Source organism: Trachypithecus francoisi, unplaced genomic scaffold, assembly GCF_009764315.1.
Source record: "Trachypithecus francoisi isolate TF-2019V2 unplaced genomic scaffold, Tfra_2.0 Lachesis_group3, whole genome shotgun sequence".
NCBI lineage: Eukaryota > Metazoa > Chordata > Mammalia > Primates > Cercopithecidae > Trachypithecus > Trachypithecus francoisi.
The window spans coordinates 145781220-145797770 of record NW_022681468.1 but is presented as its reverse complement, the minus strand read 5'-3'; the positions used below and the strand labels follow the sequence as shown (position 1 = coordinate 145797770).

At 42.0% G+C, this 16551-nt stretch overlaps 1 protein-coding gene across 3 annotated transcripts in view; it reads left to right on the top strand.

The window, feature by feature from the left end:
- Nucleotides 1–16551, top strand: part of GOLM2 (golgi membrane protein 2) — a 129621-nt gene that overhangs the window by 44331 nt on the left and 68739 nt on the right. For all 3 annotated transcript variants that reach the window (XR_004432041.1, XM_033190295.1, XM_033190296.1), the window contains 2 exons: nucleotides 5173–5320; nucleotides 5656–5736. Coding sequence is in view for 2 of the 3 variants with exons in the window: in XM_033190295.1 (XP_033046186.1) it covers nucleotides 5173–5320; nucleotides 5656–5736 (229 nt within the window). In the remaining variant the exon portion in view is untranslated. The remainder of the gene's footprint in view (nucleotides 1–5172; nucleotides 5321–5655; nucleotides 5737–16551) is intronic.

Sequence of the window (16551 nt, the reverse complement as noted above, 5' to 3'; positions counted from 1 at the left end):
CCCAGCACTTTGGGAGGCTGAAGTGGGTGGATCACTCGAGGTTAGGAGGTCAAGATCAGCCTAGCCAACATGGGGAAACCCCATCTCTACTAAAAATACAAAATATAGCTAGGTCTGGTGGTGCATGCCTGTAATCTCAGCTACTCAGGAGGCTGAGGCAGGAGAACTGCTTGAGCCCAGGAGACGGAGGTTACAATGAGCCAAGATCATACCACTGCACTCCACGGAGGTTACAGTGAGCCAAGATTGCACCACTGCACTCCAGCCTGGGTGACAAGAGTGAGACTCTGTCTCAAAAAAAAAAAAAATGAAATTAATTTTGAACCAAAATATCCGTCTTTTTTAAAAAATAATTTTTGTTGTTAATGTATTTCTCAGATTGTAAAGTGGGCAACTTTTTTACTGAAAATCAACTACTTCCTTTTTATGCATTTGAGAAATAGAATAAAAAGAAACACTTTTTCCTTTATTATCAATCTCTGTTTTTCTGACACCCTTTCCTTAAGCACAGAAATGAGACACTAGCCACTATAACCAATTTGATTCATACTTTTGGCAGGGGGGAGCAAATTCTTTTTTTTTTTTTTTTTTTTTGAGATGGAGTCTTGCTCTGTCGCCCAGGCTGGAGTGCAGTGGCCGGATCTCAGCTCACTGCAACCTCCGCCTCCCGGGTTCACGCCATTCTCCTGCCTCAGCCTCCTGAGTAGCTGGGACCACAGGTGCCCGCCACCTCGCCCGGCTAATTTTTTGTATTTTTAGTAGAGACGGGGTTTCACCGTGTTAGCCAGGATGGTCTCGATCTCCTGACCTCGTGATCCGCCCGTCTCGGCCTCCCAAAGTGCTGGGATTACAGGCTTGAGCCACCACACCCGGCCAAATTCTTTTATTAATTCATTTTAAGTTAATATGTATTATGAAGATTTTTTTAGCAATAGAAGAAATTGTCTGAAGATTACTAGTTATTAAGGACATGATTCATTTTTTTATACCCTGTAATCTTATCTGACTAGGCACAATTTGTCTGAACTCTTGTGATTTAAAGGAAAGAAAGATTTAATAATGAAAAGTATTTGTTTTGCTCTTTGGTAGCATCTCAACTAAAGGACTAGAAGTTAAGGATATCAGGTTTTCATTCTTAGCTTTTTCACAATTTTATACTAGGATATAGAGGGTGTCATTTCTTTCTCTATTTCATTTTTTGAATCTACAAAGTGGAATAGCTGCTACTTATCTGCAGTCTACTTTGAAGAGGTATAAGGATGGATTGGTGAAAGAAGGCAGGCCTGAGTGAGCTACCATAGTAGCGGCATTGAGGGCGGTCAAAAGGTATTATTGAGACACTGGAGGGTTAAAATGACATAATGGAACACAAAAGGAAGGGGAAGAGAGATTTGCTATTGCAATTGTGTCATTATAAGCGTAGTATATAAATAATGGGATAAGTTTGCTCTCTTCTGTTCTCTTAAGGAAGACAGATGAGAGCTTTCCCTTTTTTTCCAAGCCAGTGTAATTCTCTTTCTGTTCTTCTATACTAGGCTATTTTTATGTTATTAGTTAACTAATGCCTCTCCAATTATTCCTTGCCATTATCCTACCCTAATGGAGGAAGGCGTGGCAGGAATTGAGGTGCCCAGATAACTTCTCCTTTCTGGGCAGCACATCAGCCCTTACTCTCTAGATTAGCTGCTAATTCTACTCCCCACCCTTCATTTCCTGTTCTTTAACTACTATAGCAAGTTGGTTCTGTGCAATTTGAGTTTTCATAGAGACAAATCCAATGTTAGCTATATGAAATAAGCATAAATTGTATTCAGGGCTTTATCTTTTTGATTGTTTATTAATTTTAAAATTACTTAACCAGCCACATGTCTATCACAGAAATGACTGGAAAAGGAGACAGCAAACTATAGCCCGCAGGCTGAATTCAGCTCGCTGCCTGTTTTTGTACTGTTTAGAGGCCAAAAGTGGTTTTCACATTTTCAAATGATGAAAAAAATTGAGAAAATTATCTTAGTACATTGGAAAATTATAGAAATATTTATTTTGGTGTTCATACATAAAATTTTATTGAGACACAACCATGCGTTCATGCTATAGGGACAGAGAAACTCTCATAGCCCAGAGAAGACTAAGGAGACCTGAGGACTTAAATGTAGTGTAGTAGCTGGGGGCGGTGGCTCATACCTGTAATCCCACCACTTTGGGAGACCAAGGTGGGTGGATCACGAGGTCAGGAGTTTGAGACCAGCCGGCCAACGTGGCGAAACCTTGTCTCTACTAAAAATACAAAAAGTTAGCCGGGCATGGTGGCTGGTGCCTGTAATCCCAGCTACTCAGGAGGCTGAGGCAGGAGAATCCCTTGAACTGGGGAGGCAGAGGTTGCAGTGAGCCAATACTGCACCACTGCACTCCAGCCTGGCAACAGAACGAGACTCCATCTCGAAAATTAAAAAATTAAAATAAATGCAGTGTAGTATCCTGAATTGGATCCTGAAACAGAAAATTGACTTAGTGGAAAAACTGGTGAAATCTAAGTCTGGAGTTTAGGTACTAATAATATACTGATTTTTTTTTAGTTTTGCAAATGTATCATGGTAATTATGGATGGTACATTAATAGGATGTTAATGTTAGGGGAAACTGGGTAAGGGGTGATTACTTTTCTGTAAATCTAAAATTATTTCAGAATAAGAAGTTCATTTTAAAAACAATCAGTAGGTCCCCTAACCAAATCACAAACATTGCATCTAGAAAAGCATCTTATTTTATTAATATTAATATTGTCCCTTCATAGAAAGGTACTGTCAATAATGCATTAAAGAGACAACATCTTTGTTAACTGCTTTCAATGGAAAAGTATTTTTGAACAGTAGCTTGTTGACTTTTAATTTTGTTCAATATTTGTCTTATCCACATCTGCAAAAGAGTGAAGAGTACTATAGCAATAGCCTTATGAGATAGCGTTATAGTGAAGATGTACAGAGATGCAAGCTGACTGCTCAAGTTGTGCCTCATGGATTTTCTCACCCTTGGTGTTTATATTAGACATGTTCAAAAATTTCAGTTTACCATTTCATTCATCAATGATTAAGCTATCAGAATTGATTATAGCTTACCAACTTACAGGAAACGTGAGATTTGGAGTCAGAAAGACTGTGGTTAGAATTCCTTCTTCACAATTCTCTAGTTTTGTGACTTTGTACAAACTGCTTAATTTTTTTTTTTTTTTTTTCTGAGACGGAGTCTTGCTCTGCAGCCCATGCAGGAGTGCAGTGGCCCCATCTCGGCTCACTGCAACCTCCGCCTCCTGAGTTCAAGCGATTCTTCTGCCTCAGCCTTATGAGTAGCTGGGATTACAGGCGTGGGCCACTACGCCCGACTCAGTTTTGTGTTTTTAGTAGAGATGGGGTTTCATCATGTTGGTCAGGCTGATCTCGAACTCCTGACCTCGTGATTCACCCACCTCGGCCTCCCAAAGTGGTAGGATTACAGGCATGAGCCACCGCGCCTGGCCCAAACTGCTGGGGTTTTTTTTGTTTGTTTGTTTGTTTGTTTGTTTGTTTTTTGAGACGGAGTCTCGCTCTGTCACCCAGGCTGGAGTGTAGTGGCCGGATCCTGGCTCACTGCAAGCTCTGCCTCCCGGGTTCACGCCATTCTCCTGCCTCAGCCTCCCGAGTAGCTGGGACTACAGGCGCCCGCCACCTTGCCCGGCTAATTTTTTGTATTTTTTAGTAGAGACGGGGTTTCACCATGTTAGCCAGGATGGTCTCGATCTCCTGACCTTGTGATCCGCCCGTCTCGGCCTCCCAAAGTGCTGGGATTACAGGCATGATTCACCGCGCCTGGCCTTAACTTCTAAACTGCTTAACTTTTTAAAGCCTCAGTTTTGTTTTTCTCAAAATTACAAATTTTATTTCTACTAGAGGACAGCTATGAAAGCAATTTGGAAACTGAAGCACGATGCAAACATTTGTTGATATTACCTGCCAGGACACTGGAATACCTACACCTGATTGTCAGAGTATCCTTTCTCCTTTGTTGTGACACATTCTTAAGATTTGACTCTTGTGGCCGGATGCAGTGGCTCACGCCTGTAATCCCAGCACTTTGGGAGGCTGAGGTGGGCGGATCATGAGGTCAGCAGATTGAGACCATCCTGGCTAACACAGTGAAACCCCCTCTCTACTAAAAATACAAAAAATTAGGGGGCGTGGTGGCGGGCGCCTGTAGTCCCAGCTACTCGGGAGGCTGAGGCAGGAAAATGGCATGAACCCGGGAGGCGGAGCTTGGAGTGAGCCAAGATCGCGCCACTGCACTCCAGCCTGGGCAGCAGAGCCAGACTCTGTCTCAAAAATAAAAAAGATAAAAAAAAAAAGATTTTGTTCTTGTTTTTCTAGATTCCATATAAATTTTTTCGTACTATTTTTATAACATTACTAAGAATTATATTTCATACTGCTTTAGAGTTTACAAAGCATTTATAGATATGTTAAATGTTGACTAGAGGAACCCATATATGGCATCCCAAGCTTGTGTACTTGACTCCTTGCTGCTCCCAATTTTCCATGGAGGCAAACTCAATACTCGTCCATCGAGAGAATTGAGTTAGGCCTAACCATATACTTGAAGATTTGCATTTCCAAGAAGATGCTAGGTTAGGAACAGGGTTGGGGGTAGCACTGACCTGTTTGTTGTCCTGCCATTACTTGCTGTGCTTCGGTGGCCAGCACACTTAGGAAGAAGATTGCCTGTTTTTCACCCTTGCTCTTGAAGAAGCACCTGTATGCCAGTCTCCTCCTTTCTGCCATCCTGCTTGATTCTAACATATGCTTACAGAGAACCCACCCTGCCCATAGCACCCAGGAAAATGCCCAATTGTAGGCCATCAGGGCAACGTATAGTACTCAGCAGGCTGTCTTGCAGAATCACACACCTCTGCATAGCCAAACAGAGTCACCTCCTCTGCTTGCCATATCATTCATTTACTGTAGCTAGAGATTTTCAAAAGTGTTATTCTTTGACTTTTTATCAGGTATAAAAATCACACAGAAAATAATGTATCCTGCATCTCCAGTTGTTCATTATTTGAACCCTTTTGAACCATTTAATTAATAGTTGTGTCAGTGGTTTAACAATTTGAACTGAAAAATATTTATTGTTACCGAATCTTTAGCTGCAAGAGGCCCACAAGATTCAATCAAATGGTGGAAAAGAATCGGATATAAACGATCAAGTCGTACCTAAAAATATTCCAAAAGTAGCTGAGAATGTTGCAGATAAGAATGAAGAACCCGCAAGCAATCATATTCCACATGGGAAAGGTATTATTATTATTATTATTATTGTTTTGTTTTGTATTAATAGGATATTAACCTTTTCTTCCCATTTTTAAGTGAATATTTTCAATCAGAAAGAAAATTGTTTGATTTTAGTTCACACATGATTAAGTGTCTTCATTGTTTCAAATTTGGATCCTTTGATGGAAGAGAAAAAAGAGTAAGTTATTTTAGAGTTACAGCTATGTCCAAAGCAAGGTATAAAGATGTTCAGATGATGTAGCCTATTACTTTTAGAAACTGATTGTTACATTCCTTCAAAACATTTTCAAATTATATAAGAAAAATTATAGAATTCTATCTTTCTGTTACTTGGGCAGAACAAATCAAAAGAGGTGGTGATGCAGGGATGCCTGGAATAGAAGAGAATGACCTAGCAAAAGTTGATGATCTTCCCCCTGGTAAGTAAAAATTGTTAGAGAATTCAACTAAAGTGATGATAATACATTTCATGTGACCCCATTCTCTTTTTGGGTAACACTTGGAAAAGTCAGATATCTGGATGATTGATATTTCTAGTTAATTAAGTACCCATTAATTGCCAGGACTTTTTTTGGATATGACTTTTATAAAATTTTTTGCTAAGATGTATAAAATACTTGTTTTTACCTTGATAAGAATCACCTATATTTGAATCTTTTCTTCACGACTCAGAGTTTTTGCTTATGACAGTTGTACTATATAGAGTCATTTATGTTTACTAAAAGTATGCATGGCTCTTTTCTTTCTCACCAAGTGTGCCCAGATTCCTGTGTTGTTGGTGTGCTTTAACATGGCATAGTAATACCCTAATAAGAGTTATTTAGTTATTTAGTTTTGAGGGCTTGGCTTGTCCTTTTAGTGAATTACCCCACACTTTTGGATAGTTTGTTTACCATTTTTTTTCTTCTTTTCTGGCCACTTATGTTCATTGTGTCTCTTTCTTCCTTAACGTGTCTGCTGCTTATCCATTTTCACTTGCAGTCCTCATCCCACTTGTTGCTATCCTAATCCCCTTCATTTTTTTTCCTTCATGTCTCTTCTTTGTTTTTCTTGCTATATCTATGTTTCTTGGCTATTAATGGTACTCCTCCCTGCTGACTCCAATTTATTATGGTAGAAAAATAAGAAATTAACAGCATGCCTCTGCTGCTTTTGGCTGATTTTATTTCTTGTCAATCTCAGTAATTACTCCTGTGATTATAGCTAGTTGTACATGACTGAAATTGCTGAATGTTTAGACCAAATAAATGAAATATTTGTCCTTTCATTTATATAGTTTTGTTGTCTTCTCAAATTCTTACCTGTTTCCAATTCATAGCGATTTCCCCTAAAATAAAGGTAAGGACAAAAGCAATAACATGAATTTGAAAATAAAGAATCAGAATTAGCAAGCTTTGTTTGTAAGAAAATGAAGTAATCCAGTGATTTTTAAAAATTAATTAATTAATTTTGAGATACAAAAATCTCTGACGCTCAGGCTAGAATGCGGTGGTGCGATCTTGGCTCACTGCAACCTCAGCCTCCCAGGTTCAAGCATTTCTCCTGCCTCATCCTCCTGAGTAGCTGGGATTACAGCTGTGTGCCACCATGCTCAGCTTATTTTTGTATTGTCAGTAGAGGCGAGGTTTCACCGTGTTGGGCAGCTGGTCTCGAACTCCTAACCTCAAGTGATTCTCCTGCCTTGGCCTCCCAAAGTGCTGGGATTACAAGCATGAGCCACCAAGCCCGACCTCTTTTTAACATTTTTTTTCATTTAATTTTTTTTTCTTTTCTTGAGACAGGGTCTCACTCAGTCACCCATGCTGGAATGCAGTGGTGCAGTCATGAGTAACTACAGTCTTGATCTCCTGGGCACAAGCTATCCACCCACCTCAGCTTCCTGAATAACTGAGACTACAGGTGTGTGCCATCATGCCCAGCTAATTTTATTTTTTATTTTCTTTATTTTTTTTATTTTTGTGATATGGGATCTCGCTCTGTCACCCAGGCCAGAGTACAGTGGCATGATCACAGCTCACTGCAGCCTAGATCTCCTGGGCATAAGTGATCTTCCCACCTCAGCCTCCTGAGTAGCAGGGACTACAGGCATGTGCCACCACACCTGACTATTTTTTTTAGTTTTTTGTAGAGATAAGTTTTCACCATGTTGCCCAGGCTGGTCTCGAACTCCTAGCCTTAAGTGATCTGCCTGCCTTGGCCTCCCAAAATGCAGGGATTACAGGCATCAACTACCATGCCCAGCCTGTTTTCTTTATTTTTCTGTAGAGACAAGGTCTCACCATGTTGCCCAGGCTGATCTCAAACTCCTGGACTTGCATGATCCTCCCACTTCAGACTCCCAAAGGGCTGGGATTACAAACATGGGTCACTGCACTCAGCCAACAAATATATAGAGAGAGAGCCAAAAATTACCTATATTTTTTTCAGACAGGGTCTCGTTCTCTTGCCCAGGCTAGAGTGCAGTGATCATTGTTGATGGTAGCCTCAAACTCCTAGGCTCAAGCCATCCTCCCACTTCAGCCTCCTAAGACTACAGGGGCACGCCACCACACCTGGCTAATATTTTTATTGTTGTAGAGACAGTGCCTCACTGTGTTGCCCAGGCTACTTTTTAACTCCAGACCTCAAGCAATAGTCCCGCCTCAGCCTCTCAAAGCACTGGGATTGTAGGCAGGAGCTGTGGTGCCTAGCTGTAATCCAGTGATTTTTAAAGTATGGTCTTTGGATCAGCAGTATCAGCATTACCCAGGAACTTGTTAGACCTGCAAATTCTTAGGTCCCATTCCAGACCTACTTAATCAGAAATTTTGGAATGGAGCCCAGTAATTTGTTTTAAAAAGCTCCCCTAGTGATTTTGATCTATGCTAAAGTTTGAGAACCACTGACTTAGATGTTAAAGAAATATTAGAGCAGGAACTCTGTATTCTTCTAAATATTTGTAGCACTTACTGTAGTCGTAGACACAGTTGAGTTTTAGGTTGATTAATCTATTTTACATTGCGCTTGTATATTTTAAAAACTATACCCAAAGTTCTGTCAAGGACATACTGCTGGTTTCTGATAGATAGAAGCACTCTATTCAGATACGAGCAAGAGTTGGCTACCTGCATACATTTATTTTTCATGTAATATACCTACAAAGTGTATTATTTGTATTTAAGTATGTATAATTTTTAACCTCTATTATTTATTTCCACATACTTTCCTCTTTTTTTTTTTTTTTTTTTTTTGAGACAGAGTCTCACTCTGTAGCCCAGGCTGGAGTACAGTGGCGCGATCTTGGCTCACTGCAAGCTTTACCTCCCAGGTTCACACCATTCTCCCAACCTCCCGAGTAGCTGGGACTACAGGTGCCTACCACAACACCTGGCTAATTTTTTGTATTTCTAGCAGAGATGGGGTTTCACCGTGTTAGCCAGGATGGTCTCGAGATCCTGACCTTGTGATCTGCTCGCCTCGGCCTCCCAAAGTGCTGGGATTACAGGTGTGAGCCACTGCGCCCGGCCTATTTCCACATACTTTTCAAGTTAAAATTTTATCATTATTACTCTAAATGTGTAATGTCTCCATTTATTTTCTCATTGGTCATAATTTATGAACCAGCCACCAGGAAATTCCAGTGTTCAGGGTAAAATGAAATGGGAATACAAGAAATCTTAGAGATCTTGTCTTGACCATTATTAGGTATATTGTCCTATCAGACAGTGGTTTTCAAATGTCTTTCATACATGAGCCATTCCAGCAGATAGAAATCTATCTTGCCTCATCTGCTTCCTTAATAATAATAATTTAAAAAGTACACAACAATTTTATTAATTTTTTTTTTTTTTTTTTTGAGACTGAGTTTCACTCTGTCGCCTAGCCTGGAGTACAGTGGCGTGATCTTGGCTCACTGCACCCTCCGCCTCCCAGGTTTAAGCAGTTCTCTTCCTCAGCCTCCTGAGTAGCTGGGATTGCAGCGCCCACCACCACTCCTGGCTAATTTTTAAAATATTTTTTAGTAGAAACGGGGTTTCACCATCTTGGTCAGGCTGATCTTTTTTTTTTTTTTTTTTTTTTTTGTTTGAGACGGAGTCTCGCTCTGTCGCCCAGGCTGGAGTGCAGTGGCCGGATCTCAGCTCACTGCAAGCTCCGCCTCCCGGGTTCAGGCCATTCTCCTGCCTCAGCCTCCGGAGTAGCTGGGACTACAGGCGCCCGCCACCTCGCCCGGCTAGTTTTTTGTATTTTTTAGTAGAGACGGGGTTTCACCGTATTAGCCAGGATGGTCTCGATCTCCTGACCTCGTGATCCGCCCATCTCGGCCTCCCAAAGTGCTGGGATTACAAGCTTGAGCCACCGCGCCCGGCCGGTCAGGCTGATCTTGAACTCCTGACCTCGTGAACCAACCGCCTTGGCTTCCCAAAGTGCTGGGATTACAGGCGTGAGCCACCGCACCTGGCCAATTTTTTTAGATTTTTTTTTTTTTTTTTAGATTTTATAAGAATGAATAGTGCTACTGTTGATGAGATGCCAACAAATTCATTATCTGATTTTTACAACGTGAACTTGCCATGTGCAACTTACATGGTTGCAGCACTATAATTTGGAACTGGGAAAAACACCAAGTGTGTTAAAATTTTGTGTAAATTGATCATTAATGTAAAAAATGTCTCTATATGCAGACATTTTCTACATTGTCATGGCATATTAAAGGCCTTCTTCTGGATTTTTTTTTTTTTTAACTTTTATTTTTATTTATTTATATTTTTTGGGACAGGGTCTTGCCCTGTCACCCAGACTGGAGTGCAATGGCATGATCATGACTCACTGAAGCCTTGACCTCCTGGGCTCAAGTGGTACTCCCACATCAGCTCCCGAGTAGCTGGGACTATAGGCATGTGCCATCACACCCAGCTAATTTTGTTGTTGTTGTTGTTGTTTGTAGAGACAGGGTCTCGCTATATTATCCAGGCTGGTCTTAAACTCCTAGGCTCAAGCAGTCCTCCCACCTCAGCCTCCCAAAGCACTGCAGCTATAGGTGTGAGCCACCATGCCTGGCCTGGATTAATATTTGAAGCTCTTTAAACTATTGGTGCTTTGCTTTGATAATCATTCTTCATAGCATTTATCCTTAATTATTTGAGGAATTATTTTGAGTGTAAAGATTATTTTGAAATGGTAACTGGTAGAAGGAAACTTTGAGCTCTGTGATCATTCAGATGCAAACACGAAGGAAAGCCATGTCATATATTTGTGCCTTGAGCTCCCTACATGCTACCTTGCATATAGCAGGGTCCTAGTAAATGTATACGGTTGAATTCTCAGGCTATCTTTAATGGTGAGACAGTGGTCTCTGGAGTCAAATTGCCTAGATTCAAACATTTGGCTCTTATCTTTTAACAATTATGTGACCATTTTTTGCCCTTATATGTAAAATAGAATAATAACAATTCCAACCTCACAGGAATGTTGTGAAATTTAAATGTAAAGCACTTAGAACAGTGCCTGACACATAGCAAGTGCTATATAAATCTTAGTTTCTGTTGGCCGGGTGCAGTGGCTCATGCCTGTAATCTCAGCACTTTGGGAGGCTGAGGCAGGCAGATGACTTGAGGTCAGGAGTTTAAGACCCCCTGGCCAACATGGTGAAACCCCGTCTCTGCTAAAAATATAAAAATTAGCTGGGTGTGGTGGCAGGCACCTGTAGTCCCAGCTACTTGGGAGGCTAAGGCAGGAGAATCGTTAGAATCCAGAAGGTGGAGGTTGCAGTGGGCCAAGATCGTGCCTCTGCACTCCAACCTGGGCCACAGAGCGAGACTCCGTTTCAAAAAAAAAAAAACTTAGTTGCTGCCATTATTATTTCATGTAATTGTAGCCCCATTTTTAATCTCTTTGCCACTCCTTTTCCTCAGTTTTGCTTTTTCTTCCTGAAGTAATGTATGCCAAAATTCTTAAGGTCAATGCAAGTTCTGGTGTGTATGTGTTGTCCTATTAGCTATAGAGGCAGTAACTCCAAAGAGGAAGCAGAGAAAAGAACATATCCTGGCTGGGCATAGTGGCTCATACCTGTAATCCCAGCACTTTGGGGGGTCGAGGTGGGTGGATTACTTGAGGCCAGGAATTTGAGACCAGCCTGGCCAACATGGTGAAACCCCATCTCTACTAAAAATACAAAATTAGCTGGGCATGGTGACACACACCTGTAATCCCAGCTACTTGGGAGGCTGAGGCAGGAGAATCCCTTGAGCCCAAGAGGCAGAGGCTGCAGTCAACTGAGATTGTGCCACTGCACTGCAGCCTGAGCAAGAGAATGAGATTCTGTCTCAAAAAAAAAAAAAAAAAATCCTCATAATTTAAAAACGGACTGTTGTATATACTGACAGTTTTGTTTAAGATAGCTAGGACCATACTAGAAATTATAGTAAAACAGTGTAAAACTATCTTTAAATATACCTCTGAGGCCGGGTACAGTGGCTCACATCTGTAATCTTAGCACTTTGGAAGGCTGAGGTGGGAGGGTCGCTTGAGCCCAGGAGTTCGAGACCAGCCTGAGCAACATGGTAAAACCCTGCGTCTACAAGAAATAGAAAAATTAGCCAGTCATGGTGGCATGCACCTATAGTCTCAGCTACTCAGGAGGCTAAGGTGGGAGAATTTCTTGAGCCCAGGAGGTGGAGGCTGCAGTGAGCAGAGATCGCACCACTGCACTCCAGCCTGGTGTCAGAGCGAGACACTGTCTCAGAAAAAAAAAAAGTGTATATATAAATATATATATATATACCTCTGAAATAGTCAAGGGTTATAGAGCATGTGCTTAGGGTTAGCATTTTGTTTCAGTTTCTCAGCTCCCAAAGCCATACAGTGAAACCTTACTGGGTTTTGTTTGTTTTTAATGTTTGATTTGAAACTAATCACCAAGATATTACAGGAACTTTATGATTTAATGAATTACCTTCTTGACCTGGATACTTATCTGTATGCTGATTTAGATAATTGTAATGTTAGGCAGTTACGTATTTATATCACTAGTTTTTAAACTTTTAAAATCTTTTTGTTATTTATTATTTTTTATTTTTAGAGAGAGGATCTTGTTCTGTCACCCAGACTGGAGTACAGTGGCATGGTCATAGCTTACTGCAGCCTCAAACTCCTAAGCAATCCTTCTGCTTTACCTTTTTTTTTTTTTTGAGACGGAATCTTGCTCTGTCGCCCAGGCTGGAGTGCAGTGGCACGATCTCGGCTCACTGCAAGCTCCGCCTCCCAGGTTCATGCCATTCTTCTGCCTCAGCCTCCGGAGAGTAGCTGGGATTACAGGCGCCCGCCACCTCGCCCGGCTAGTTTTTTGTTTTTTTTTTTTTTTTAGTAGAGACGGGGTTTCACCATGTCAGCCAGGATGGTCTCGATCTCCTGACCTCGTGATCTACCCGTCTTGGCCTCCCAAAGTGCTGGGATTACAGGCTTGAGCCACCGCGCCCGGCCTCTGCTTTACCTTCTAGAGGGACTGTGATTGCAGGCTTGTGCCAGCACATGCAAAACTTATTTATTTATTTATTTATTTTTATTTTTAGAGAGAGGATCTTGTTCTGTCACCCAGACTGGAGTACAGTGGCATGGTCATAGCTTACTGCAGCCTCAAACTCCTAAGCAATCCTTCTGCTTTACCTTTTTTTTTTTTTTGAGACGGAATCTTGCTCTGTCGCCCAGGCTGGAGTGCAGTGGCACGATCTCGGCTCACTGCAAGCTCCGCCTCCCAGGTTCATGCCATTCTTCTGCCTCAGCCTCCGGAGAGTAGCTGGGATTACAGGCGCCCGCCACCTCGCCCGGCTAGTTTTTTGTTTTTTTTTTTTTTTTAGTAGAGACGGGGTTTCACCATGTCAGCCAGGATGGTCTCGATCTCCTGACCTCGTGATCTACCCGTCTTGGCCTCCCAAAGTGCTGGGATTACAGGCTTGAGCCACCGCGCCCGGCCTCTGCTTTACCTTCTAGAGGGACTGTGATTGCAGGCTTGTGCCAGCACATGCAAAACTTATTTATTTATTTATTTATTTTTATTTTTCTTTTTTTCTTTTTTTTTTTTTTTTTTTGAGACGGAGTCTCGCTCTGTCGCCCAGGCTGGAGTGCAGTGGCCGGATCTCAGCTCACTGCAAGCTCCGCCTCCCGGGTTTATGCCATTCTCTCGCCTCAGCCTCCCGAGTAGCTGGGACTACAGGCGCCCGCCACATCGCCCGGCTAATTTTTTGTATTTTTTTAGTAGAGACGGGGTTTCACCATGTTAGCCAGGATGGTCTCGATCTCCTGACCTCGTGATCCACCCGTCTCGGCCTCCCAAAGTGCTGGGATTACAGGCTTGAGCCACCGCGCCCGGCCTTATTTTTAATTTAATTTTTTTTTTTTTGAGACGTAGTCTCATTCTGTCGCCCAGGCTGAAGTGCAGTGGTGCAGTCTTGGCTCACTGTAAGCTCTGCCTCCCGGGTTCACGCCATTCTCTTGCCTCAGCTTCCTGAGTAGCTGGGACTATAGGCACCCAGCACCACGCTTGGCTAAGTTTTTTTGTATTTTTAGTAGAGACGGGGTTTCAACTGTGTTACCCAGGCTGGTCTTGAACTCCTGAGCTCAGGTAATCTGCCCGCCTTGGCTTCCCAAAGTGCTAGGATTACAGATGTGAGCCACCGCACCCAGCCTTTCTTCTTGATATTTAGGAGTTCTTTAACAGTATGTAATGCAAATATCTTCTCTGTATTATATCTATAAACAGAGGAAAATTGTATTTCTGTCTTGGAAACTCTTTTTTAGCTTTAAAAATCCAATCAGTCCCAGTAAAAATTACCCCTGTTGACTTACTTTGGGGGAAACCCTCTATAGGTATAAAGATATTTATGTACCTGAGCAATTGAAAGTTATTTTCTAATTAATAACTTAGAAAGAAAAAAATTACTACTCTTGGTTCTTATTTTTCTTTATTTTTATTTTATTTTTTCTATCAACAGCATCGCATCCAGGAAAAGCTTTTAGGTTTTTATGTGTGTGTGCGTGAGAGACAGAGTCTCGCTTTGTTGCCCAGGCTGAAGTACAGTAGCGTTATCTCGGCTCACTGCAACCTCTGCCTCCTGGGTTCAAGCAGTTCTCCTGTCTCAGCCTCCCAAGTAGCTGAGATTACAGGCACCCGCCACCATGCCTGGCTAATTTTTTGTATTTTTAGTAGAGATAGGGTTTCACCATGTTGACCAGGCTGATCTTGAACTCCTGATCTCAAGTGATCCACCTGCCTCGGCCTCCCAAAGTTCTGGGATTACAGGCGTGAGCCACTTCACCCAGCCAGGCTTTTAGTTTTTAAATATTAGGTAGAGGTAATCTATTTGTAAGATAATAGATTTTCTAGAACAGAGGCTCTGAATGGTGGTTGCGTATTGGAATCACTGGGGAGCTTGACAAAAAAAAATACTGATGCCTAAATTCCATTCCAGAGATTTTGTTATATTTGGTCTGGGGTTTGACTTGGGCATTGAAGGTTTAAATGCTCACTAAGTGATTACATTATGTAGCTAAGGCAGAAAAACCTTTGCTCTAGACAGATTCTCTAGATCTATACTGTATTAATGCAGTAGCCACTGGTCACATGTGGCGATTTACATTTAAATTCATTACATTTAGGTAAAATTAAATTGAGTTTCTTAGTCAAACTAGCCACACTTAAAGTGCTTAGTAGTTACCTGTGGCTAAAGGCAACTAACTGTGTTGGATAGCACCAATGCAGAACATTTTCATTATTGTAGAAAGTTCTGTTGGACAGTACCACTCTAGATTGAAACCGGTAATAGTGGTTTTATGAGGAAGAAGATTGGGACAGGGATGGAAAGGTGACTCATTTTTCATTATATAATCTTTTGAACTTTCAAATTTTTGTATAATACTAATAAACTACCTATTCAAAAAAATCATTATTTAAAAAAATTAAAGAGAGGCTAGCTGTAGTGGCTCACGCCTGTAATCCCAACACTTTGGGAAGCCTAGGTAAGAGGATTGCTTGAGGCCAGGAGTTCGAGGCCTGGGCAACATAACAAGACCTCATGTCTTAGGGGGGAAAAAGAAAGGCATAGTGGCACACACCTGTAGTCCTAGCTACTTGGGGAGCTGAGGTGGGAGGATCGCATGAGCCCAGGAGTTCGAGATTGCAATGAGCTGTGATTGTACCACTGTACTCCAGTCTGGGTGACAGAGAGAGACCCTGTCTAAAAAAAATAATAATAATAATAAGAGAGAGAGGAGGCAGAGTGAGATAGCTGAATAGAAGCCTCCACTGTTTGTCTTCCCTGCAGTAGCACCAAATTTGACAACTATCTACAGATTTTTGGTTCACGAGAACCAAAAATCAGGTGAGCAATCACAGTACCTGGTTTTAACTTAATATTATTAAAAGGGGCATGGAAGGAGTAGGAAAGACAGTCTTGAATTGAATACACCACCCCCCAACCACTGCAGTGGCCTTGCGGCATGGAGAGAGAATCTGTACTCTTCCAAGAGTGAGAGTGTAGTAATTGTGAGACTTTGCATTGGAACTTAGTACTGCCAACACTGAGCAGAACTCAGCCAATGCCCACAGAGGAAGCCTGTGGACTAACCCTAGTCAGAGGGGAAATTTTCTCTCCCAGCAGGCAGAACTTGAGTTTTAGCAAGCCTTGCCACCGCAAGCTAAAGTGCTTTGGGTCTTAAATGAACTAGAAAAGCTGTCTAGGGTAGAAGGACTGCAACTCCCAGGCAAGTCCTAGAGTAGTGCTGGGGTCAGAACCAATGGTCTTGCAGGGGCACACAACCTAGTGAGACAGCAGCCAGGGTGACTAAGGAAGTGCTTGTGTCACCCTTTCCACACAATGCCAGCCAGTTCAGCTTGCCAGTACAAAAGAGACCCCTTCCTTCTGTTTGGAGACAGGAAAGGGAAGAGTAAAGAGGACTTTGTTTTGCAACTTGAATACCAGCTCAGCCACAGTCACCTAGGGTACCAAGTAGAGTTGTGAGACCCCTATTCCAGGCCCTAGATGCCTATAGTGTCTAGACACAGTCAGCGCCAGAAGGGAACCTCCCGCCTTGAAGAGAAGGACCTAGTCCTGGCAAGATTCATCACCTCCTAACTAAAGAGCCCTTGGGCCCTGAATAATCAGCAGTGGTAACCAGATAGTAGATGCCATGACCTTGAGTGAGACTCTGAGATATGCTGGCTTCAGGTGTGACCCAGCACATTCATAGCAGTAGCGACTACA